This window comes from Rhea americana, unplaced genomic scaffold, assembly GCF_003343005.1.
Source record: "Rhea americana isolate MKP2758 unplaced genomic scaffold, rheAme1 scaffold_26, whole genome shotgun sequence".
In the NCBI taxonomy this organism is placed as follows: domain Eukaryota; kingdom Metazoa; phylum Chordata; class Aves; order Rheiformes; family Rheidae; genus Rhea; species Rhea americana.
In genome coordinates this window covers 4,051,998-4,076,663 of record NW_028186379.1, presented here as the reverse complement: position 1 = coordinate 4,076,663, position 24,666 = coordinate 4,051,998, and the positions used below count along the sequence as shown (strand labels likewise).

General features: G+C 38.0%; 1 protein-coding gene across 1 annotated transcript in view; it reads left to right on the top strand.

The window, feature by feature from the left end:
* Nucleotides 1-5,585: 5,585 nt before the first annotated feature.
* CHN2 (chimerin 2) overlaps nt 5,586-24,666 on the top strand; it is a 132,596-nt gene continuing 113,515 nt past the window's right edge. The window contains exons 1-2 of the mRNA XM_085307621.1: nt 5,586-6,159; nt 8,404-8,562. Of these exons, the coding sequence (XP_085163747.1) occupies nt 5,586-6,159; nt 8,404-8,562 (733 nt within the window). The remainder of the gene's footprint in view (nt 6,160-8,403; nt 8,563-24,666) is intronic.

The following is a 24,666-nucleotide window of genomic DNA, read 5'->3' as shown; positions in this document are numbered from 1 at the left end:
ACTTTTACAGTGTATACTTCTAGCCTGTAATATATATTTGAATGATAAACATGGACACTGAAGCTCACAACTACTATTTTTACATTAATTTCTAAACTATAATACTTTGCAAATACACTCAAAGTATGATGTAATATATTCCAGAGAGGTATTATTTATTCTGAAAAGAATTTGGCAGATATTAGTTGGGGTTTTTCTTTTTTTTTCCCCTCGTTTCTCTAAAGTACCCTATGAGTTTTCACTAACATGTTCTGTTAACTGACATATGGGAAAACCACAATGTTGGCATGAAGTTATCTCCCAATGATAGTGCCAGTAGAGGGTTATTTTGCTGTATTGTTTAATGCAGGAAAGTGCTTTGCATTTTGTCTTTAATTCCAGCTTTTCTGAATGTTTCTTTATGGATTCATAATGCTAGTACTAACAATTTATTTTGCATTTTGAAATGCCTAATAAAAGGGATAATGAAATCATGAAGTATTTCTTGGTGAGCTGGTATTTTTTCATGCAGTCTCCTTTATGCATATTTGAGTACTTTTCTGTGGCAGATATTGAGGAATAGCAATTCTCTGAGAAGTTGCAGTATGGAAATACTGACTTTTTTATGTGTGAAAATATTCAAGACCTATTTGTATTTTGCATGGATAATTCTTCAAGTTTAATATTACTGCTAAAATTAAGATTGTATCTTAGCTGATTAACAATGAACCTGGTGCTTCTCTGTTAACACAGAAAGCAAAATTTTCAGTTTAACTTAAATACCAGTCTTCGCTAAATGCAATGATAGGCAAGACAGGAAGAATGGGGTGGGATTTCCACGTACCACTTTGTTTCTTGACTTACTAACTGAGCAATTTTGATTTGGGAAGTAACTGAGCTAAATGATATAAAGGCTTCACAGTCCTTTTAAATAATAGTAGCTAACATTTTTATAGCTCATTGTAGATAAAATTCTGGCTGTGTTGAAGTCAGCATTAAAAATCACACAGACTTCATCAGAGCCGGGATTTTGCGCATGATGTTTGAAGCACTGTCAGGACATTGATTGATTTTTTTTTTCCATTGCCCTGCCTAAGAGGAGGATAGGTAGTGTTACCTTTAATTTCAAACCCAGAATAGCAAGGTGAAATAACTTAGCAAATTAGTTAAAGCACTAAGACAGTAATTTGGGGTTTCATTGATCTCAATAATCAACATGCCAGACATCATCTTTTACAGAGCACTTTTGGACAGTATACCTGCATGTTAATTTGGTATTCTGTTCTTTGGCCTTGTTTTTACTTAGCCATCTTTTTGCTAAGGTTTTCATTTATCATGTACTTCTCTAACATTCTTTTTCCTTGTTAAATTACAGTGGTTCTATTTCTGACCATCAGATTACCTCTCCTCCTTTTATGGCCATAACAGAGAACACTTGTAAATCATTCTTCTTACTGCATTGGCTGCCTTCTTTCTGCAAAATGTGAGCAACTCTATTCTGTTGCTATCATGCAGTAACATTTAGCAGATGTATTTTCATTGTTCTAGTATAATCCTATTCTTCACATTTTAAAATACTTTTGTTATTGTTAGATACTTGACTCCTGAAAATAACTTCACTAGCCTTCAGTCTCTCTTCATAAACTTAATGAATGTATTCTAATATCAGTGTGTAAATATTTGTTGAAATGTCTTCCTTCTTATGGAAACATCTCTACAAGCTTAATTTTTATATTACTGCCAGTTGCAGACAATTCAGTTGTGTGATGTGAAACTCATTTATCTAGGTTGGTTGTATATTGTATTCTACACAAAAGCTTCAATTACTTTTATAACAAAGACATCATCTGAACAATGGTGGACATGCCTGCTGTACCCAACATCTTACACTGTGCTTCTGGAAACAAATAATACACTATCTTTTTAAATTTCCTATTCATTTCTTCAGTCTATTACTTGTTGTACTTGTTTTCGGTTTAATGCTGGCTTCTTTCCYCTATCAAATTAGATCTTTTGGAGTACCTTGGCATGCTTTTGTGATTTAATAGTCATTAATTGGTTTTCTCTTCTGACAAAGAAAGGCTGGCACATCCAGAACTCCAAAGACCCCTTTCTCATTCTCTGCTGGATTTTTTTTACTCTCCTTCTCTTGTACTTCCCTTGAGCCTCAGACTCTTGGCTTTTTGAAAGCTTGGTCTCATCTGTGTTCCCTGTTAGTTGGTTTGAGGATTCATCACTCAGTAGGAAGGTAAGGTACTCCTTTCTCCAAGAAGTGCATTGAATGATTTCGTAACAGTGTCTGATGACTGGGGTTACGTGATCGGCATCAGAGTTGGAACACACRTTTTCATATATAAAGCACTCTTTTTATGTCTGGTAGTCCTTAGTGTTTTGTTTTTCACATGCACAACAAACTRATGCTGAAACTTGCATGTTTAATTCTTTATAAGAAAATGCTAACCATATGCCAGTCTGGTAACTAAACTGTTGCTCATGGTCTGGTAAGCATCATKATCAGTTTTGGTCCAAAAATTCCCAGACATCCTTGAAATTGTATCTGGGACAAATCCAAAATCCAGGTAGCATCTCTCTTTTGATTCTGCTTGGGAAGTSATCACACTTTCCCAAGAGCAGTTATTTTTACCAGATTTCAATTGAGAAGGTGAAAAATCACTTTGAAACTAATAATTATGTGACATTTCCACTAACATGGTAGCAACTGTTGTTCAGAGCTACTGTCCTTGCTAGCGTTTTGGGATGCTCTTATTTCCAGAACAACAGCGTGACCCCCCATCTGAATTCTAGTGTAAACCCCACCAAAATCTGTGTCCAAAGTACTGCTTCTTAATCTCCTTTTACCTATGTCATGATGATTGATTTCATAGATTTGAAGGGGGAAATGACAAAGGAGGAACAGCCATCTATGGGACTGGTTTAATTCGGGACGTGTTCTGTAATGCATTCTGTGACTGCMTTGCAACCCTGCAGGCTCTTCAGTCTAAACATTAACATCTGATGTTCGTGGAGGTRTAGCTGCCTCACTGATGTGAGCATGGGATCACATTTTTTAAATAGTCGTTAAAAATTGTAAGCGCTTACTAGATGTGTAGTTTTATACTGGGAGAATCACAAGAACTACTGCTGTTTGCTTATCTGCTTGAATAATCTAAGGATTTCTTAGAGTACAAAATAGGAATATACTTTCCAAACTTAAGTACAACTAGGGGAAGAACAGTCATGTATTCCTCCAGAAATTCTGGAAATGCATCTGGATAAGTAAAAACCATGAAATTCAGTGATTCGTCAGATTCTTGAAATATTGACTGATATGTAACAGAAGATGATACTAGGCTTCATTCAAAAATTTTGAGTATTCATTTAAATCTAAGAGTGTTTCATTCTGTGAATAATCATTGAAATCCAAGTGTATTTGCTTTTTATGGAGGAATTCAGCATTGCTGGAAAACSATTTACATCAGCTCTCACTCTTTCTGCATTGTGTCTGCATTGTGAACAGGCCAGATGGTGCTTTGCTGCGTATGAGCAAAGCAATAATTGCAGTTCTCAAAGTGAATGACTACATTTTGCAGCATGACACCAATTTTATATGAAAATGAGGCCCAGTGTATTGACAGGCACAAGCCTAGTGAAGCCATGGCCCACAGAGTGGGAGTGGACTTGCATTTTGGCTATTCCCTCCTATTATTCCTTAAGTACATTAACAATGTAAATTAGGACTGTTAAAGGGCGTATTTGCTCATGGTGAAGTTTCARAAATTATTACCCTTCCTCCACAAATCTGTATGTTTCTGGATTCTGACAACTTGCTTACGTAAGTATTATGAAAAGGTACTAAGTATGACAGATATTATTCTGTGTTTTGAAGCACAAGTTTTTGTTGGTGACTGGAGACAGTACAGCTGTTTGCAGCTGGAGATCACTTTGCTGCCATTTCCCTTTATTGTCTATTCCAGAATATTTGTTTCTGAACTCAGAACRGAGTTGTTTCCAGTGTCGCAAATAATTTTACCTGCTCTACTGTTAAGTACATTTCCTTTCCTTGAGTGCTCCTAAATAACTTTTCTGCCAAAATCTCTTCACCRGTGTCCTGATTCACATGGAAATAAATAAGAGCCATACTCTCCTCCTTATCCTTGCCTTTTTTCCCTTCTGCCTCTCGCTAGAATGCCTTTTCTGCTCTTGGCCTGCTCCCCTCAGCAAAGCACATAATTCCCTCCTTATTTAGGAGCCCTGAAACTTCGTCTTTCTGGCAGTCACAACATGCTCAGCCAGGTGGTCTCTGCCTCCACTTTCCTTTCSTAGGTCTTGCTCCCTTGTGGTCCAAATCAAAGTCTGCTCTGAACTTTCCCAGTCTTTCTGGATCTATAGAGAAGGAAAAGGAAAAGCAGGTTGTCCGCTTCAGCAGGTCTTAACGGGAGAGAATGGGAAATTGGGGAGGGGAAGGGGGCTGAGAGTGGGAGGAGGTTGCGAGGGATTAGGTTTCCATCTGCCACTCGCTCATCTGTCCTTGCTCTGGTGCTGGGCTGCCAGCACCCTCCTTCCCTTCCTGACATAGCCCTGCTGTTGAAAGGATGGAAGAAAGCAAGGGCTTTTGTTTGTTTAAAAGCATGAAAGAAAGGGAATTAAGCTCATTAGTCCTTCGTTATTAGCCACCATTGACTGTCAGGAATATGCCAGAGTAAATTAAGGCTAGCAAAACTGCATAAAATCATTAAAAGTAGCAGTTAAGGGGAAGTGGAAAGTCCATATTTCTTTTCTGCAAGTTTGAAAAATACCAAACACAGATGATTTCACATCGAAGTGTAAAAAATCTGTCATTATATCACCGGTTGCTGCTTTCCCTTGTTAGTACGAGTTCCCTCGTTTTCAAAAGAATGTGAACAAATTTTAAATAAAAATTATGWTTAATTTTTAGATGTTTTGCAATATGCAATACCAAATTGGATTGTAAATTGGTGTATGACTTCCAAGAGGAATTTCATTAGTTGATCTGTGTTCTAGTGTAACTGAAATATATATGAATACATATATCTGAAATGTATGAACATTCTGAAATAACTATTTGTGTTTAGTAGGATGTTGTTTTATTTGAAGTTTCTATCTTCCTACTCTCCAGGCATTGTTGGCTTTATCCTTGGTGAATACTGTGCTAGAAAACAGACCTAATTCTGTGTTATCTGCTGTGATTAAAAAAAAAATGGTTTATAGGTTTTAACCTTAGAGGCAATATTCCTGTTCATGAGTTACAGGCTTGAGCATACTGGGAAATACGCTGGGTGCTGAAGGTGCTTAGTTAACATAATTTTTATGATGCAGAATGTAAGTCATTTGTTACGACATTTCAGATAGTACTAAGTAGATGGCATTTGATAATGAAATAGTACAAGTTTTCAGATAAATCTAGAAAATGGGTATGGGTAGCCGGAAAATTCACAGGCAACACTAGTGGTGGTTGTTACTGCTGCGRCTGTTTCAGCTGCTGCTGCTAGCAGTCACTGTGCGAAGTGAAGAGATCAACAGGAAAGAAGTCAACTCAGGAAAATAATAATTAGCACTTTCGTAGCACACGCGTGTGTTTCATGAAGATGAGCGGTTCAGAAGCCAGGGCGACCGTGCTGGGAAGGTGGGCGGACAGTGGTCCTAGCGGCTGGAGGTGYCGCCGCGGGGAGCCTTTAGGAGATCAGCAGGAGGTGGCTGGCCAGCCCGGCATGGATCCAGCAAGGAGCAAGGTTAGTGCTGCCGAACACTCGCGGAAAAGATGYGACTATGCAAACGCACTCCTTTCTCCTCGTCTTTGTAAGCGCCACGGCCTGCGAACCGATGCCCCCTCCCCGTGCCGACGGGTCCTCGTGCAGGTCGCCAAGCCCAGGAGCGTCCCGAGGGATGGACGCGCGTTGTTCGAAACAGTCGTCCGGCCGCTTGCTCCCCCGCCGGGTCGGGACGGCGGCGGTGCCTCTCAGGGTGAGAGGCACTCGGCGGCGGTGCCTCTCGGGCTGCTCTGCGGCAGCGTCCCGGCGGTCGGCTCGGGCACCTCGAGCGGCGGCGGCGCGCGCAGGCCTGACGCCCGGCGTGGCTCGGGCGGGAGCTGCACCGTCGTCGCGGTCAGCCCGGTCCCGCCGTCCTCGGCGCCTCCCCGTCCTCGGCGGCGTTTGCTGAGAAGTTTGTGCCTGGTGTGTGCGTGGGGGAAGCCCGTTTGCATCAAAATCTCYGCTAAAGGAGGGCGGTGGCAGGTGAAGGTGTTTGTCCTCTTGCAAGTAGGACTTGTGGAAAATAYGAATGGGCACCGGATTTGTTCCCATCGACAGCACCCTTCTTCTGTTGTGAAAGTAATGAGTTCAGAAGATTTATTATAAATGAGGTAGCTGCTCCTGCCAGTCTTTGAAATTAAGCACATGAGTATGTATCGTTAGTATGTCTCTATATATGAGCTGTACCATATTTCTATATGATTTACCTGCCCTTGAAGAAACCAGTTTCAGTGAAGACGCTTTAACAGAGGCCTTTGAGACAGAKAAGGGAAAACGGACAACTGTTTACAGTACTCGTAACAACACCTTCGTTGATGTGTCTCATTTTTGAGTGTCCTTTTATCTACATTTCTGAAATTAAATTAGGTCTCCATTACTAAAATTAGGYGGAAGAGTCATTGGATTAGACGTGCTTTCCTTCTAATCCTTAAACGAATGAAAGAAGCTTCTTTTGGTGAAGCTGTAATAGAATTAAATGCTCTACATCTCATCTCCTGAAACCTTATGGATGGAATATTAACTTTATTATATCACAGACTAAAAACACCTGAGAAAGTGGGGCAGAATTTTCTGAACAGGGAAGTAAGGTTTATGTGAATAATACAGATTAGTCGTTCAGGCATAGTCTTCTTACCCTGACATTCTGGATTTTGCTTTGGAGGCAGCCTTTCCTTTCTTCCTTACACAGCAGTCCTGTTGTATTCGGCAGAAGTTTTGCTTGTTTGAGGCAACAGGCTGGCCCTGTCAGTGGATTATGTCGATACTTAATACTGAGCTTGCGTTAAGTACTTTGCTAATTGGGCATTCAGCATCGATCAGYGCTGCAATCCTGAAGGCCTCAGGATTAATTCAAAGTTTTGCTGCTGCCACACAGTTTGAGCGTTTTGTGCGGTAAAGTATTTGTATGTTACTAAAATGATTTCTCTTTCACTCCAGAAATCATCCATAGCTGAGTCCCAGCCAGATTCTTTTCTGTTTAGGTATTTTGCTCAGAAGCGTGGACAGGATTCTCACTGGAAAGTGTATAGGGGAAGAGCAACAATCCCAAAAGCCTTTAGCAGCTCTGAACTTCAGTGCCAAATTCAGACAACCCAAAATAGTATCAAAACTTTACGTTTAACCATTAGACATAGCCAATCATTTGCCAGTTAGATGGCAAACGATTATTCTAATATTAAAAATCAATTCCCTCTTCCCTAGAACTGCAATAAATGGCTAATTTTTCCTGATGATTTAGAAAGTAGTAAGATCAAACACATTCAGAGATTTGTAGTATAACTTGCTCTTCGGAAAATGGGAAACCTTCAAGGTTTTTGCAGAATAGAGTCGCTTTGGTGTGAAACTGCTCTGCAAGAGCTTTCACTCGCTGCTTGGGCTGGGGTGAGGCCCTGGCCACGGCTATTGAAAAATGATTTTTTCCCAGCATTTTGACTCTGTTTATGCCAGTCCCACACTTTGAGAGTGGTGGAGGGAGTAGTAGTGCTGCAGGATATCAGAGGAGATTCTCTGTGGTTCTCTGTGGAAACATTTTAATTTCTCACCTGTGCTAAATGGAATGGGACCATTATTGGACAAATCCAGCTTCATTTGAGCGAGGCATGATCCAGAGGGGCCCAAGKTCTCTTTACAAAGCCTGAGCTTTTGGCCAGCTTTCATCTCTAAACTGCGCATTCAGTGTACTCAAAGAGCTAGGGCTCAAGTTAGGAGTACTATGCTTTTGTGTAGATAAGCCTTTTATGTAGTTATACCTGGCTAGTTTTCCATGTACCTTAACGACCAAATTTTAAAAATAAAAAGTCATTCTGTTGCCACTATTTTAATGGTTGATTTTGGTTGGGGAGTGAATTTTTTCTCTTTTCAGAGGCAGCTGTGAATGCCTATTTTGTAAATYTATCTTTGAGCTGCACGAGGAGGATTTGCTTTTCTTCTCAAAAACTAAGTGGCATAGGCAATAAAGCTGGAGTTTAAAGTTCTTTCATATAACAAGAAATTTGCTAACTGCACTCGGGTTATTTTAGCCTGATGCAATGTGTTTTGTAAGCTGAGCAAGTCTGCTCCGTATCTTGTGTGTCATTTTTAGGAATGGAACTGGAGAGAAGTATCTTTGAAAAACGCTAAGGTGGTATTTGCAGTTTTCATAACCTTCTTTTATTAGTGCCTGTTCAAGCAGATACATCCTTTACATCAGCAGTTCCCAAACCTAAGTGTTACGGGCTCTTCCCTGCCTTGCAGCAGGGTTTCCAGCTGCGAGTTTCAGTGCAGGTCTTGGGTTACCGCAACCCTTATAACCCTGCTCGGAGTGTCCCAATCCCGGGTGAGCTCGTGCGTGCGCTTTTAGGCCCRATGCTTTTTGCTGGCGTGTCAAAGCCTGGCCTCGCTTTTTAGCCTGCCTTCACCAAAAGTGGCAAACGTGAGGTTTATGGAACGTAAGGAGCTTCTGTCTGGGGTCCGTGCTGGCATGAAGGTACCAGGGCAATTTGTGTTGTTCGGAGAAATAGGAGGYATCTGTTAGGAGGAGCGCGAGCCTCCGGGGAACGGGTTCACGCGGCGGCGCTGACTGCGTAACGCCGCACATCTCGCGTGGGGAGGAAGCCTGGGAGAGAGCACAGAGCTGGAGCTTCGAGAGAAATGGGAGCTACTTGTTTTGGAGAGAAGGTTATTTTGGAGCTTCGGRGCATCGAGCTCGCCGGGCTGCGGGAGGCACTTTGCAGGCTGCACCACGGGCCGCCGCGGAGACGCTGTGGAGGGAAACGTGTTTGACTAGGGAAGGAAGGAGTGCGTGGACGGAAAACAAACCTAACTGTAGATCAAGTCAGTGTTGTACTCRGGTTATGTAAGGGGAGTTTAATATTAGACTGAGTCTGTCTTATTTTTATTTTCCGTTTGGTTCTAAGAGATACGTCTTGGATGTGGCTTAAAGTCTTCAGCAAACGGCTGACTGCAGAAAGTGAAATTCCTCCCATCTTTTTTTTCTTTTTTCTTTTTTTTTTTTTTTTTAGGTTGGAAGAGGCTTGAAATGGTAAAGGATAGTCAAGTTCAGAGAGGGACAGGATGTGGCCAGAAACATTTCCTTGTGTTCAGTGAAGCGCAGATCTAAAGAGGAAGTGTTTGAAGGGTGGATAAATGCCCACATGTATATTTAGCCCAAACCTCCCGTGACAAAGGCGCCTGGAAGGACTGAGAGCTTCCTAGAGCGCAGTGGTGTGGCAGCGGAGGAGCCAGCTACCTGAAACGGCGYAAGAGCTGACCATCTGCCGAGGCCGAATGCTGGCGAGAAAGTTCGCCCTTAAAAAAGTCTCCCTTACTTGTCATTTCAAYATCAATACAAATTGTCACCTTATACAGGAATAACTTGCAGGTGTATTTCAGTGAAGGCTATCAAAATATTTTACAAGTACAGCGTTTTAGCTGAATTGGACAATCTGTGAGGTCCRTGTCAATATACCCATTTTACAGAGAAGGTTATTGAAGTGCCTGGATTAAATGTTGCGATCACTATTCCAGAGAAATCAGTGGTGGAACTGCAGAAGGAATAAAAAATCCAGAGTCAGTTTTGTTGATTCAAATAAATAAATAGGTTTTCTCAAGAGAAAGTGGTTGAAAAGGTACCTTGCAAGTGAAGAACTCTGTTTACAAATACCATTTTCTGTTTATTATTTATGAAATGTAAGAAGAAAACTTTTTGACTTGTGGAATGCTTATTTAAGAGAAAGAAGCTAAATTTAGCTTTTTGGAAAATACAGTGTTTTCTGAAGTGCTTAGTTCAAAATATGTACCAGTATTTTTTGAGAAATCGATTCCATTTAACAGCATTAAAAGAAATGTGAGCATCTGACAACATAATAAGATCTGTAGTGCATTTCTCTTTAAAACACAGCTGAATGCAATCTTTCCCTTGATATTTCTGATGAGAATGTGATAGCTGTATCAGGAAGTTTGAAATTATCCATTTTGTCATAGCAACTTTTTGATGGAAAATTTTCCATTAAGTGAATGTTTTGTAAATATTTATTTAATGAATTAGAAATAAATTAAGAAGCAATGAGGACTAATTTATAAATTTATATAGGAAATATTAATATGACAGTAATTCCTATATCTTAAGAGTGATTTAGTTTGTGGTTTTCTTGCCATATATTGCTTTTAGCAGCAAATTAGCTGACAAACTAACAATACGTTTCCCCAGTATATTTTTGCCAGTTTCCAAAATATGTAGTATCGAGTGTAGAACTAGATTACACACTGTTTTTTTATAAACAAGTTTCCTATCCTATCCTGTAGGAAAAAGTTACTTTGAAAAAAATCTCTTTTAATGTAATTCATATATCCTAAAAGAAAAAAAAAAAAGCCTTTGGAATATAGTAAATGCTTTACGCAATAATACAAGATTTTCTGTACGGTTACAGTTGACTGACTACAATGACAGAAAAAGAATTTTTCAGGATCTGGGAAATATAATTTTGTGTTCTGCCATTGTTTTGCACTTTGTCCAATACACAATTATAGTTAATTAATTGCATGAATTTYAGTAGAGGTGTTCTCTTTTTATCTTGCCAGTTAATATGTACATCTGTATGTCATACTTGTGCATAGATACATGTTGAACAGAGAGAAACTTGTGTGGCAAGTTTTCTTGCTACTTGCAGGTCTCAGTGTTCCCACTACCATGCTATTCATGTCAGTGAAGCTGCAGAAAGAAATCATTTATTCTTAGGCCCCAAATGCAGCTCTTATGTGCCCTCACACCGCTCCACCAGCTTGAACTTCATATAATCTCTTGAAAAGTGCTGTGCAGAAAGATCCAAAACAGCAGAAAATACTATTCCAAGTAGGTCATTTAGCTTTTGAAAATAAGCCTTTTTATCTTCTAATTCTTAGGAGAAATGATGAAATAGTACCTGTATTGCTTTAGATGATAACTAGATTGTTGTCAGTCCTATGGTAGGTGTTAGAGGACTGCAGTCATTCTCTTGTGAATAGCATACTGTTCACTGGTTTATTGTATGTTAAAAAGTAAGATGGACATTTCTGTGTGATTTAGGGTTTTTTTTTCTTAATAATGAAATATGTATATATGCCTGGCATTGCAAGATTTTTCCCTTTCCTTCTCCTGGAAAACTCATACTTTGGGTAATTAGTCCTCMCCTGTAATTTTGTAATTGTTAGAATTGTAGTGGTACCATTGCTGTTTTAACCACTACTGCTTCTACTATATCCTGTACTTGGGTCTTCAGTCATTGTTATCTTTCAGGTATCWTTTTTGCTGGTTATATGTAGAATGTTTTGCCAACAGAGCACCAAGAACACACGTAGACTTAAGGCAGTATTTGACATACAAAAATTAATGTAGGGGAAAAGGAAAAGCTTAACAAATGAAATTGGAGCTCCAAAAGTTAAGGATTGATAAAATGTTGCATTACACTTCCAAAACAAAAGTAGTGKTTTTTTTTATATATTTAACAACTAGCATGTGCCAGGCAAGGCTTTTTTCTCTGTTAAAACCTATAGTAGTATTAGCAGAAGAAATAATGGCATTCGAGCAATGTATATGCTAATTTCTAAATGCTTGAAGTTTATTCGTTTTTCCTCCTTGCTAAATCTTCTCAGCTGATTAGTAATAAATCACTTTTAAGCCAAGGCACAGGGGAGTACGGTACAGAAGAAAATGCAAGGATGACAGGCTCATTTACTGGCTTAGCACACCAACATATTGGGCATATTGCCATTAGTCATCTTGAGTTTGGAGTACAGTTCAAAGAGATGCTTGTCAATGAATTTCCAGAAGGATATGTTATTCATTTCCATAATGATGCTGGTGGTGACTGCACAGTCAATAGAAGTTMTGGAGAAATTGCAATTTCCTCTTTGCTCTTGCTTTGACAAGGGAAATACGGCTTATATGAGCTATGTACTGTGGAATTAAATAAAATAAAATAAGTAATTACAATATTGTCTGGCTAGAAGAAGGTTGGAAGCACACTTTTAAAAGCACCTAGCTTTGCCCAGGCTGTGGCAGATACCTCTCTCTTAAGGCAGCTGTTCTGGATTCATTACTGAAGAGAACGTGTTCTGGGTCAATGACTGGATCAGCCTCCTCTGAAGGGGTTTCCTGGGGCTAAAGCAGGACAAAGTAAACTGTGGCCACTGGGATGCTGAGGAACTGCATGTTCTGGCATGGACCCCGCAGTTCTAAAGGGCACCCGCAGCTGTACACCGTCCTTAGTGCTCTCCTTGCTAAGGACGGTGTCAATTAATTGTCATTAAGTAATGGTTCTTAATAAGCCTTTACTGGATGACAGTTCTGGCTGTTTTTAAATGTCTCTTATCTCCCTAGTATTTTAGTGGAAATTATGTCCATTTCTTAAGTATTTTAGAACATCAACAATGGCAATAGCGAAACAAGTAGTATCTAAGCCCTCAGTCTTAGCCAGGAGGAGGAATAACTTAAATTTTCATAGGGGAGTATTTCTGCATGCAAATAGCTGGCTGTGGTTTGTCTCTTGAAGAAGAGCTATGTAAAGGCTTTCCTCTATACAGGAAAYGAGTTTTTCACACAATTTATAAAGCAGTTAGGTTAATGGCCATTCCTGTTTCTTGCAGGAGTAAAGCCGGATGTTCCACATCTCACAGTCCAGAGCTTCCTTTTTTGTTTGAGTTCACTGGAAATGTAGTTGTCACGAAAGGTCATGGCTACAGAGGGGAAAAGGCCTTCTTGGTACCTTTGTAACTTCCCTAACTAGATTAGTTTCTACTTGTATTAATAAAGCACTTTATCATTAGTGTATACTCAAGAATTGCTTATACTGATAATTTCTAATTAGTTTCCCTGGAAGTTAGAATCTGAAAAATTCCCAATATAGAGAGTGGAAATCCAGTGTGGCTAGATCAATTCAAGAAGGCTTTAAATATGTTGACAGCACTCCTAGACTAGGCCCTGAGTTCAGTGGAGGGAAGACAGGTTGTGGAAAGGTTCCTTAAATAAAGGTAACTACATGTCAGAGACACAAAAAACCAACCAAMCAAACAAAAAATCCTGTCATCTAGGAAAAAAACATTCCTGTTTGCTTTTCTACCTTACTTGCCAGCATGAGGTGTTCTGATCGTCCTGCAGGAGAGTGATGAATCTCCCTTTTAAAGAACTAGTTTGGTCAACATCTGGAAGTAGTGAGGTCCTTAGAAAGCCTTTAGAACATATTCTTTCAGAAAAATCACAAATTTTATTTCTCAAAGGAAGAATTCCTTACCTAGGGAAGGGAAGGAGTAGCTATGGACTGAACAGATGCTGCAGAAAAATATTGAAAAAATCATTGCAATATTTTGTCAAAAGGACATTTTAGTAGGTCTGATTCTGCAACTTCTCAGGTAGATAAGTCTTTTCTGGCCATAATATTCACCTGAAATTTGGCCTTTGTGCCACTTGTTAGAGCTGAGCAAGCCTGTATATGCACTTTACCTGACCTTTGCAGCGTAGATTCTACTTTAACAGTTTTATTATGCTTGCAAAAGTTCTTTCTAATGAAGTAAAACTTCTAATAATTTTTCAAATGTGTCAGTAAAATCAACTATGTCAAAACTGAACTCTTTCTTTGTAGATAAAATCCCATATCTGTGAAGTTTTTTTCCCAAGTAATTGAAAATAATCAGAGCAAACGCTGTCTTCTCTTTAATCATTATATTTAACAGTGTCTTTAGTTTATTTGTTTTGACATCCACTTTTAACTACAATTGAAGCTGATAACATTTGCAACTTCCCTAACAAAATTATTATCTACTTTTATTAATGTAAAGTTTGTTTTCCTGTAAAATCACGTACTCCAAAATTGGCTATACCAAACTGAATTTACCAAACTGAAAAACATGGGAGCTAGAATCTGAAGAATTCCCAGTACAGCAAGTGGAAATCAAGTGCAGCTAGATCAATGTGATTCCTATTCTTTCTTACTTATACAATAGGAACTAGGTCATGCTAATATGTAAGTCAGCCTTTGAAGTGCAAAGCATATGCAGATACACGAGCCAAAATTTGGAGTGTAGAATGTAATTATATTTGAGCAGAAGAAATACTGATGAGGCAGAAAAGTTACGTAACTGTATATGGCCCACTTTCCAAGTGGAGTTTACTACATTTTATGAAGTCTGTCTTCATGTCCAAGATGATTTTTATACTTCTGACTATGATTTTGGTTGTTAAGCAGTATTGTAGGTTATTTCAGTCCATGGATAGATCCTGTACATGTTAGTGTTCATACATAGTAGTCATCCTTCCTGCTGTTTATGTAAATAAGGGACTTCTGCACTTTGCTTTGCAGTATTTGGATCTTAAGAAGCACAGTAGTTCTCGGAGTGCTTGAACTTAGGTAATTTTTCCCATTAGTTTCTCGTTCTTCCCACCTGGAGTAACTTCTTTCCAGCAGCAGCACTGAGGCAATGTATTCACCAGCCTTAAGGAAAGTTGACGGGAGAAGCTGATACGGAACCAGAGGTGTGGAAGAATGAGTAATGGATGAACAAACAGAATTAGAAGATTAGGAAAATGAAAAAAGTACTTGTGAATGGGTGTAACTACTAGTAGAATAAAAAAACAATTGAGACAATATAGAGAGGCAAAGCAGGGCAGGAAGAAAAATTTTGAACATTTGAATAGCAAGGAAAAGGAGTAACTGAAATTAAGATAGGCTGCCATTATAGTGGTAGAAACCTTGTATGCGTTTTCAAAGCATCCCAATCCCATGCTGGCTTTTTTTTGTTGTTTGTTTTGTTTGATTGTTTTTTTTTCCTGCCTTTTAGCTTTCCCTAAAATCTACAAGTGTTTTAACTGATTTTTTAGGGAATACACTGCAAGAGGTACTCACAAAATAGCCATGCTCTCGTAAGTAATAAAAGTTAATGAATAAAGGTGAGTACTCTGTAATATGGGATAGAGCTCATAGGCCATTAGCTGGAAGTCCATTAAGATGAGACAAGAACTTTTCTCATCTTAATGAGAAATGGGAAATGGTGTTTGTAATCTGCAGTCCAATTAATAGGACTGTTCACATGAGCAAGTGTTGCAGCATTGGATTGTGTGTATTTAAAATGTACAAAAACCTGAAGTCACCTTATACAGATAATCACATACACGTAAGGATTGTGCCTGAAGTAGTAATATTACAGTGGTACCAGCTATGAGTCARAATATGTGCTTGGATGTTGACATATCACTGCAGTTTTCTTCGGTGTGTTGACCCACACAAACAGTGGTAGAATTCAGTGGCAATTTTTAAAAGTAGCACTTATCTGAAGTGGAAAAAAAATGGCAAGGAAACTGTGTCTTTGGTATATTAGTCATCTTTGTTTTGCAAGASTATTGATGACAAAATGCTGGTGTTTCAGTTAAGCTATAAAATTTCTTATAACATGGATGAATCTGACAATAAAGGAAGAAAACARCACGTTATTCTAGAGAAGAATTGCATAATATACCTTGACATCTTCCTKGTACATTTGCTTTTCTGCATCTTGTTTGCTTGATTAAAAAAATAAAGTTTTTAAAACAAATTTGAAACATGGATTAGGCTGTATCTCCCMTTTAGAGGCCTCCTACTTGTTTGTAGGAGAATGTGTAATAGTAGTAACAGTATATGTAGTAATAATTGTACAATGCAAATTTATAGATTAAACTTCAAAAGGGAAAGGCTCTGTAATGAAAAGACTCTTCAGAAACATGTCCAGTTTATTGAAATCTAATTATCAGGTCACAGTCTTTTTGCCCTCTAGAGGAATAAAATGTTCCAAGTCCATAATTCTTAGAAAGACTTCAACGAATATAGAAGGCATAGAGAGCTAGAAATCTCGGACAGTAGATAACTTAAATTTTTAATAATATTGAGAGCAACTTACAAAATATGTCTATCCAAGAATGTGTTGGTTTTGTTTTTTATCATCAGATGCTTGCTTTGAATTCTAAGTGGTAGAACTCTTACTAGCATTTCCTCCTTGTGATTCTTGCTTAGCTTAGGATCATAAAAGTAWCTGGTGAAGACTGACAGGAAGTGATCGTGTTCAGCCCCACATATTTTCACTCCTCTTATACTGTAAACTTTGTTTGCATCCTGTTTTGTTAAACAGGTAATGATTAAATGTTTCACAGAAAAAACAGAGCTTTGAATGTAGAGTATTTTGGCTTTGCTTAAAAACATTTTAACATGCACATGTCTTTCCTGGCCAAGGAARTATTTTGACTTAGTCATGTGTTTTATTGTCATTTCTCATTTTTATTGCCATACTGCCCATAATGTTCAAGCTGAGATTGGGAACCTCATGAGATAAGTGCTGCACAAACAGGCATTTACCACTTCAAAAAGCCTTATTCATACTTGGCCTATGTCCTGTATAATACAGAATACTTTGTTGGCAGAAGTGAACATCAGACCTGTGATCATTTAAAGGCTATGTTAGTTTAAATCTARGAGATTTCTTTCTTCCTTTTGCTCTCTGCTCAGCAAAATCACCTGGGTGTGCACTGTACAATATGGCTTCAGGTAGTCATAATCCTTTTACTGAGGAAAGAGATTATTTACCAAGAGTTGCAGGCTTTTCAAGAATAAGGCTGAAACCAAAGAATGCATTGAGATTTTTGCTCATAGGCCCAAGCTCTCTGTATCATTTCCCCATAGAAAAGATGATTTTTGCTTGTTATGATGCTCTTTAGAAATGGTTCCTGTATTCCACGTACTCCATGAGCTGCAGTGGATTCTAGATGGCATTTTGTGAATGCAGGAAATGCACATCAGGACCTTTCTGCACAGATCTCATTGCAAACAAAAGATGTAAAATGTTGAACAGGATCTTCCCTGACAGAAAGTGCTAAGTCCATGGAAAGCTGCAAAGCTGCAATCATCACTGATATACTCAGGATTAGAACGAGCATGGAGAAGACCTCCTGGTACAGGCAAGCTGTCTACTCTGCATGATTTGTGTTTGGGTTTTGGGCTTGTCATTATTTCTGGAAGATACAGTTGTGTGAAAAATACTATTTTGGCTAGATGTTTTTGGATATCTTGGTGTATAACAAAAATACAGTGATTTCTGGKAATATTTACCTTTTCCAGCATCCAACTGCAATTTGTAAATGCTGCTAGAAGATGAAAAGCCAATGTAAGTTGTTATAATGGCTTGCCTTGATGTTGTTAGAGCACTGGAAAACCCTAGGGCATGCCAGAAATTTTGATGCTATAGCAGCCATACTATATATGGTCCAGGTAAAGCTATGTAGTTGTTAAATAGATCCGTAACAGAAATAGGAGCTGGTGGGAGGTGAACAACAGTCTGTGTCTTCTTTTGAAAAGAAGATGATCCTGTAGAAGTTATGAAGGACGTAGCAGTGTATAAACACTACTTGATCAGGGGAAAGGGAAGAAACAAATCGCCTTTAGCTTTTTGAATTTAAATGATAGGCTGGTAGGTGACACTGGTAAATGATTGAAGGCACGGAACAGGATTTAAGAGACAAGGAGTTTTACATTTTAAACTAGAAAGATCTTTTCTGAAGATTAGCTGTATTTCAGGACCTGTTAGAAGTGGGTGTATTAAAGAGTCTTCTTCTTCTTCTTTTTTTTTTTTGATGAATTAAGACCTGAATATTTTATATAGTAGTGCAAATTTGCATGTTGTGGAAAGTGATTTTTTTTAATGTATTTTTCCATAAGTTTAGATAAATGCCTTAAGTAATGAGACTGGTATAATCAACTTCAATATTAACAGAATTTTCAGCAGGGATGGGCTATTAATACAGGCTTAAAATGGCAGTCTAGAATTCTTTTAATAAGAGTTCAGAAATCATCGTATGTATCATGTATATTCTCTCCTACAGGTGTTGCTAGAAAGATACGTCACTGTATACTGCTATGATTAAAAATTGGGTGGTAAGAAATCAGTATTTATGCACCTCTGGACAACACTGCTTTTAGTTTGAGCATTCCAGATTCAGTAACCCAAATGAAAACAACTGGGCCTGGCCTCATCCTATGTTCAGGGATGGTCATGCGTACTATTTTGGGGTATCAAGCTGTAACAGTATAACTATCAGGTATCTCTTACACATCATAACAAATTTCCAGTTGCTATTAAGTATTTTCTTTACTCAACATTAGAAAATGAATGAATGTCTCACTCTCATTTAAAATCCAGATAATCTATATTATAATAACTTAGTAAAACTGAGTCATGCAAATTCTGATTTACCTCTTCAGATGGTGTTACTGAAGTACCAGCAGTGAAGTTTTTATTTGCGGCCCTACTTTTTATGCCATGAGGAGGAACACTTTCTATAATAGAGGATTGACTTTTAGCTCCRTGCTCCTGTGCAATTGTTATTTACCTTTAAGTCTATAATTTACTCTCTAATGTCTATTACAAGGAAGCAAGACATGATTATATGACTGAGAGAGATCAGAAGTGTAAAGTATTGTGAAATAACCAACCCAGCACTATAGTTGCTTTTCTTTATGTAATGCTTCATATGTTTTTCCTTTATACTACACATGAGGATTTTTTAATAGGAAGCTTGATTCTGAAAACAGTGAAGCGTATCAACAATAAAATAATTGTTCTAAGAGGCACTGTAAAGGCTAATAGTCCCAAATTTTACCTACATGGGCTTTGTTTACTTTATGGGCTTGATGCTAGTCTAGACCTGCCTGTAATGCCAGTAGCTTCAAAGCTTCTGAGGTCTAAGAGGAGCCTCCCTCTGCCTTTTTTCCTCTGGCAATGTGGTTGTTTGAAGCTGCTCTTTGTTTTCAGTCTGCAAMATCATAATATTAGCCTGTACGTAACACAGCCATTCAAGTTCTTTTAACTGTATATGGTAATCACATTTATGAGAATGTTGTTAGGGTTGTAGACAAAATGTTCATTGATGGTGTAAGAAAATGTTGTTACCTTATCTGTAACCATCTCCACTATTTCAAAGTAACTAAAATGTAAAGTTGAAAAAGAATCAAAGACAAATATGCTTTGAAGAGTCTAATTGACTGTAATTTTATAGTGTGGAGCATCCAAAATGAGGCATTTAGTGAGTCTGCAGTGATTCTGTTGCATGTGTACTCAGAATAATTAAGCAATTGAAGTTTTAGGGACATCAGCATGCAATAAAGAACTTCAATGCAAAGAACTATATGTAAATGGAGATTTTCACTTCACAAAAAAATTTGAGTAGTGACTTCAGTGATAACTTATATATCCTCATTTTAGGTGGGTAGCTTGAGAAAAAGATTGATAGAAATGCTTGATATTCTGACAGCAGCTAGTGGGAGACTTCTAAAATTGCAAAAAATAGTACTCAGAATCTACTCTTTTGAAAATATGGCCAAAGTGCCAACTAACCTCGAATTTGCAATGCTAAGTCATCAGTATTTCAGAAGTGTGGAGGGTTATTATTGTGCTGATGCTGATATGAAGACAGAACTTGGAGGAAAAAAAAGGCCTCATTTTTAATACTCAGTATTTGAACAGAAGTATTTACATGTGTTTTACAAAGGAAACATTCATTCTTTATAACACAACATTTTTGTTGAAAGATTTGCACGTTACTTTTCTTTTTATATGGTTCCAAGTTTTAATTAGCTCTTAATGTTGTTAGTATCTGATTCAGATAGGCCGTTCTGTCATAGGGTGTTGACTTCGCATCTGAGAGTGATAAGAGACACTCACTCTTCATAGTCAGCAGTATGATAAAGAGTATATGGAATGCCATTTAAATTTAAAAGTATTTACCGTATCTTCATTGCCCATACATAAATAAATAAATGAGGAACCTGGCAATTTCTAACAATGAGTAACAAGGCTGGCATGAGAGAGGAATATATTACTTCCTTGATTGGGCAATCACCATGATCAAGAACGGGTTGTTCCATGAGCAGAGCTGAAATAAAACGTAGTTTCTGATGGGTTTGTAGCATACATCCCACACTGCATGACCTCACCTCCTTAGCATGTGCTTTACCGCGATATCTGCAGCTGCAGTTCCCATGTTCATCGTGCTTGTTTGCTTCACAGCAGTCTCCTGTGCTCTCTCCACCTAACACTTGCACCCACCTCCCATGGTCCTTCAACTGCCAGCTGGGCAGGAGGTTGCAGGCACTACTGCAAAATTTAACCAGCCAAACTGTTAAATCCGTACTGGGGTCTTGCCCTCTTTCACATATCATGAGTTTTCATCATTGTTCTTGAGAATGCAGCTGGTAAACCTTGAGATGCTATTTCACAGGAAGAAGTATTGAGATGGCCAGGGTCTCCATTCAGATGAAAATTCTGCAACTTGAAGCCATTTTTTAATCTATTAAACTGTAGAATTGTAGTGGCTAGTTAAAATCTCTAAGTCCTTCCTTAAGATGCAGAAGGACCTTTGACGAACTTTCAGTTAACAGTAACTAACTTAAAAAGGAACTAACAAGCTATCCATTCTATCAATTATATTATTTGTAGCTGGCCATTTCTCACTTCTTTTGTAACTCTTCTTGCATAAAGGAATAGGAAAGTTCTTTTAGTACATTAATGTTTAACAATGAGAGTGGTGCTCTGTTGTGGTTTTGTGACCACGAGAATTTGCAAAATGCTAATTTGCAAGGTGACCCAGAGTACTAAGATGAAACTGGACAGTCTTCTAAAACAGTGTGTTTTTAGCTGCAGTATTGTTTCACAGTAAATGCATAATTAAAGGTATGGCCAAAAATTGTTAGGAGTATTTGTTGTTGTTTTGGTGTGGTACAGTTGCGCTTCTGTTTCTCCTTTGTTTTGCTTTATGCTCTATGGTGGTTAAGTCACTTGGTGGCTGAGAGTATTGATCAGCTCTGCCTTTTTTGTGACTTTTCAAATAGTCAGAGCAATGAAAAGAGCTAGAATGAGATGGAGCATCAGCTCTGGTTTTGCTTCTTTGCTGATTTTGAATTCTGTACATTTTTTTCACTGTGATTTCGATATATCACAGATGATAGAGTGATTGTCTTGATAGGATTGTAGAGTAATGTGACATTTACCACAGAGTTCTTATTTTTGAGGAATTAAGATTAAACTAGSGTTATTGCTGTTTGGTCAATAATCTTGAAGTACAAAATTTCTGCTGGTATTTTTAGTGGATGTAAATAATGAGGACCACACGTGTATGGAACAATATGTTCACATAAGCTGGGTTGATTCAAAAAAAAATAAAGTAGTTTCTTCTTTAAAGGGGGTTTTCTGCTTGTGTCAGAATGGGGTACAATATCTCAGAAGGCAGCGGCTGATATTTTTTGAAGGGTCATAGTCAAAAAGCAGCTTGAGAGAGGCTTTCACAAATGAGCTCATAAGCTCTGTGATCAAGTAAACAAGACGGCAATGATCAGAGCAGACTGATGATTTTACAGTGTGAGCAGCATTGGTGAAACTGATACTAGAGTACCGTTCATTTGAAAAGGAAGTTGTAAGAACGAACGAAACAGACACCAGAGTTACAAGATGCTGAATAAAGATACATAAAGCACTTGTTTCGCTTATTTTATCGAAAAGGAGCTGGAGAGAGAGCTTGATTACAGGGCATAAATTCCTCCACAGAGAGGAAAGAGGGAGTGCCCATTTAATTCAGTGGAAATTGGAAATCAGGTAAAGTCAAAGCAGAAATAACATACTCATTTTAAAGTGAGGAGAGTTGACCATTAGAATGAGTTAGCAATGGAACTGGTATAGTCTCTATCYCTTATTTCTTCCAATCAAGACTGAATGCTTCTCAGAACAGTAAATTTTAGTCAAACATCAGTAAAAATAATGATGTGCTACATAGTACATCAATATGTACCATTAGTCTCAGGCCTTTTGTCCTGTGAAAATCATAATAGAGTGCTCAGATCRCTTTGGTTAAAGACACTAATATAGCCATTAACAGACTAGTAAGGCCTTTAAGTACATTTAAAATGCGTATTTAACATGCTGAACAGTTAACATGCCTATTTAACTGCTGAACAGTTCTTAAGGATGTCAGTACTTAAGCTTCTGGTGAGAATTAGACACATTTATTTCAATGTAACAATAATTTTTGCTGGTCCTTTAAACATCATCTCAGAACACTTTTGTGTGTGGAACAGCAATATTTATTAGTATACACATGCTGAAAGGGGCTGTGTTTGGTAACGCTGTTATATGATGGGCAGCCACTATTCTTTAGAGCCATCTTTATGAGGGAGTCAAGATTTTCAAAAGCATTGGCCAAAGAACATTTCTTCCCTAAATGAGTATCACACAGGAAGACAAAATAAAACATTAGTATTGTCAAAATTCAGCTCGTTTGAGGAAGAACATGTTCTGCTATCAAAAACATCATTGTTAATGGTCATTCAGCATCACCCTTTTTGACTTTCCCTGTCTAACCTTGTGGCACTGAAGAATGTAGATCTTCATTCTTTCTCCAATTGGAAATTGTAGGAAGATGGCTAGAGCTTGTGTGTGTTCATACAGAAAGACCTGAAATTGAAACTCAGATGAGAAATACTCTTAAGAGGGAAAGTCTTCATCCAAGTCCTAAGAAAGTTAGATRAGACAGAAGTTAGACAAGACAAACATTGCTCTGAGAGTCTCAGTGTCTTCCATAAGCTCTGATACCTAGCTTTCTATGTTATTGTTCTCTTACTCATGATTACAGTAATACAAAACCAGAATAAACCCCAGCAAAGTGGTAGATCCTACTGATTGAGTCATTAATGAGGATGAGCAAATTGAATCAAAGAATTTTTTTTTCCATCCAAAGTTGAATGTGAATCTTTCCTGCTTCCTTCACAGAAGTCCTTAGGAAGGATTAGAAGTCTTTTATCGAGCAAGAARAAGCTTAGCAAGCCATGACTTAGCAAGTGTGTGCTCCTGAATCTAAATGTTTGTTGTCAGTACTGAGCTTTATGTGGTGGCATCTCTAACYATTAATCTCAGCTGATCAGGTCTCCCCAAAAAGACCTACAGCAGGAAGACAAAATCTCTGTTGTTTAAAGGATGTAAGCAGGCATTCAAACAGGAATGAGGATTACCAACTATTTAATGTGATTTATGAATTTTAAGATTGTCTGGRACATACAGTGATGTTAGCAGCTCTAATTCTTGCATGATTTAGTAACTGTTCAGCTGCTTAAACTCTCTGTTTATAATACATTTGGTAAAAGGAGTCTTCTTGCCAGCTAAAGTATGTTGTACATAACTGGTGTTGGTGCTCAGCAGAGAGGTTCCAAGTCGGTAGGCACTGAATTTTAAAGTGATGTTAACACGGCTCAAGCATGTAGAAGATGTCTCTGTATAGTAGTAGCACAGGAATGTTTGTCTTTTGATGGAGAGGTCTGCCTTCCTTTTTGGAAAGTCTGACCCTCAGGATCCATGTGGTATAGGCAGAAAACAAATAAATTACATTAAGAACTGAATCTTTAGACTGCAACTTCTCAGCTGTGCTATTGCAGGCCATAAATTTAAGGAAGAGTATATTGTTATTGTATGCCTGAGTTAATCACATAAGGCTGGAGTTTAAATGTCAGTTTGCTGGGTTTTGTAGTTAAGTAGGTCTTCATTTTTCACTGAACGCTTGTGTAATATATTCAGATGTCTTTGAATGAGCTGAGTCACTGTCTCTCAACTGTTCTTCATAAAGGAAACTTATTAAACTCAGGATTTAGAATCTAAAACAGTGATTTCCTGTCTCTGTGTTAAAAGAAATCATTTTCATTATTTACAGTTCTGTTGCCATTTCCTACCTTTGTTTCAAAATGTTTGAAAGTATGCTTAGCTGAAATAAGTACAGTTCTAAAGATACACTCTGAGCAGAGCTATACAACAGACAGCTTCCAATTTATAAAAGACAGATAGTGGGAGAGTTGCAGGGACTTATTTGGGCTTTTCTTTACATTTATTACTCAAGATTTTAAGATTAAATTTCTTTGGTAGAGAAAGATTGTACAATATTTCCTCACTGTTGAGCCATTTCAATGCTGTTAATGTCAATAGGAACTTTGCCTGTGTAGCAGCAGCAAAATATGTAGCAAACATTCAGTTTGTGTTTTGAAAATTAATTTTCCTTCGCGTATTTCATATAAATAAAAACGAGGGACAAATTTTGCACTTCTCTGAAATGAGTTTCATGTATGTGTTATTCATCCACATATTATTGATCATATGAGTTCTCTATCAACATTCCTTAATTCATTTGGGAGAAAATAACTTGGGCAATAGTATCTCAATTTTGGAAATGTATTAGCCATCTCTTTTTTGCAAGCACAAAAGAATTTGGCTCTGTCATCTTTCCGTAGGCTATTACTGGATTGCCTCTTGGCTTCCTCTTYGCCAAACTAACTCCCTGCAATCTTAACCTCTCATTGTAGGTCATTTCCCCTCTATATGGCATTTGTATTATCTGGGAGGAAAGCATATTCTTGGCTCA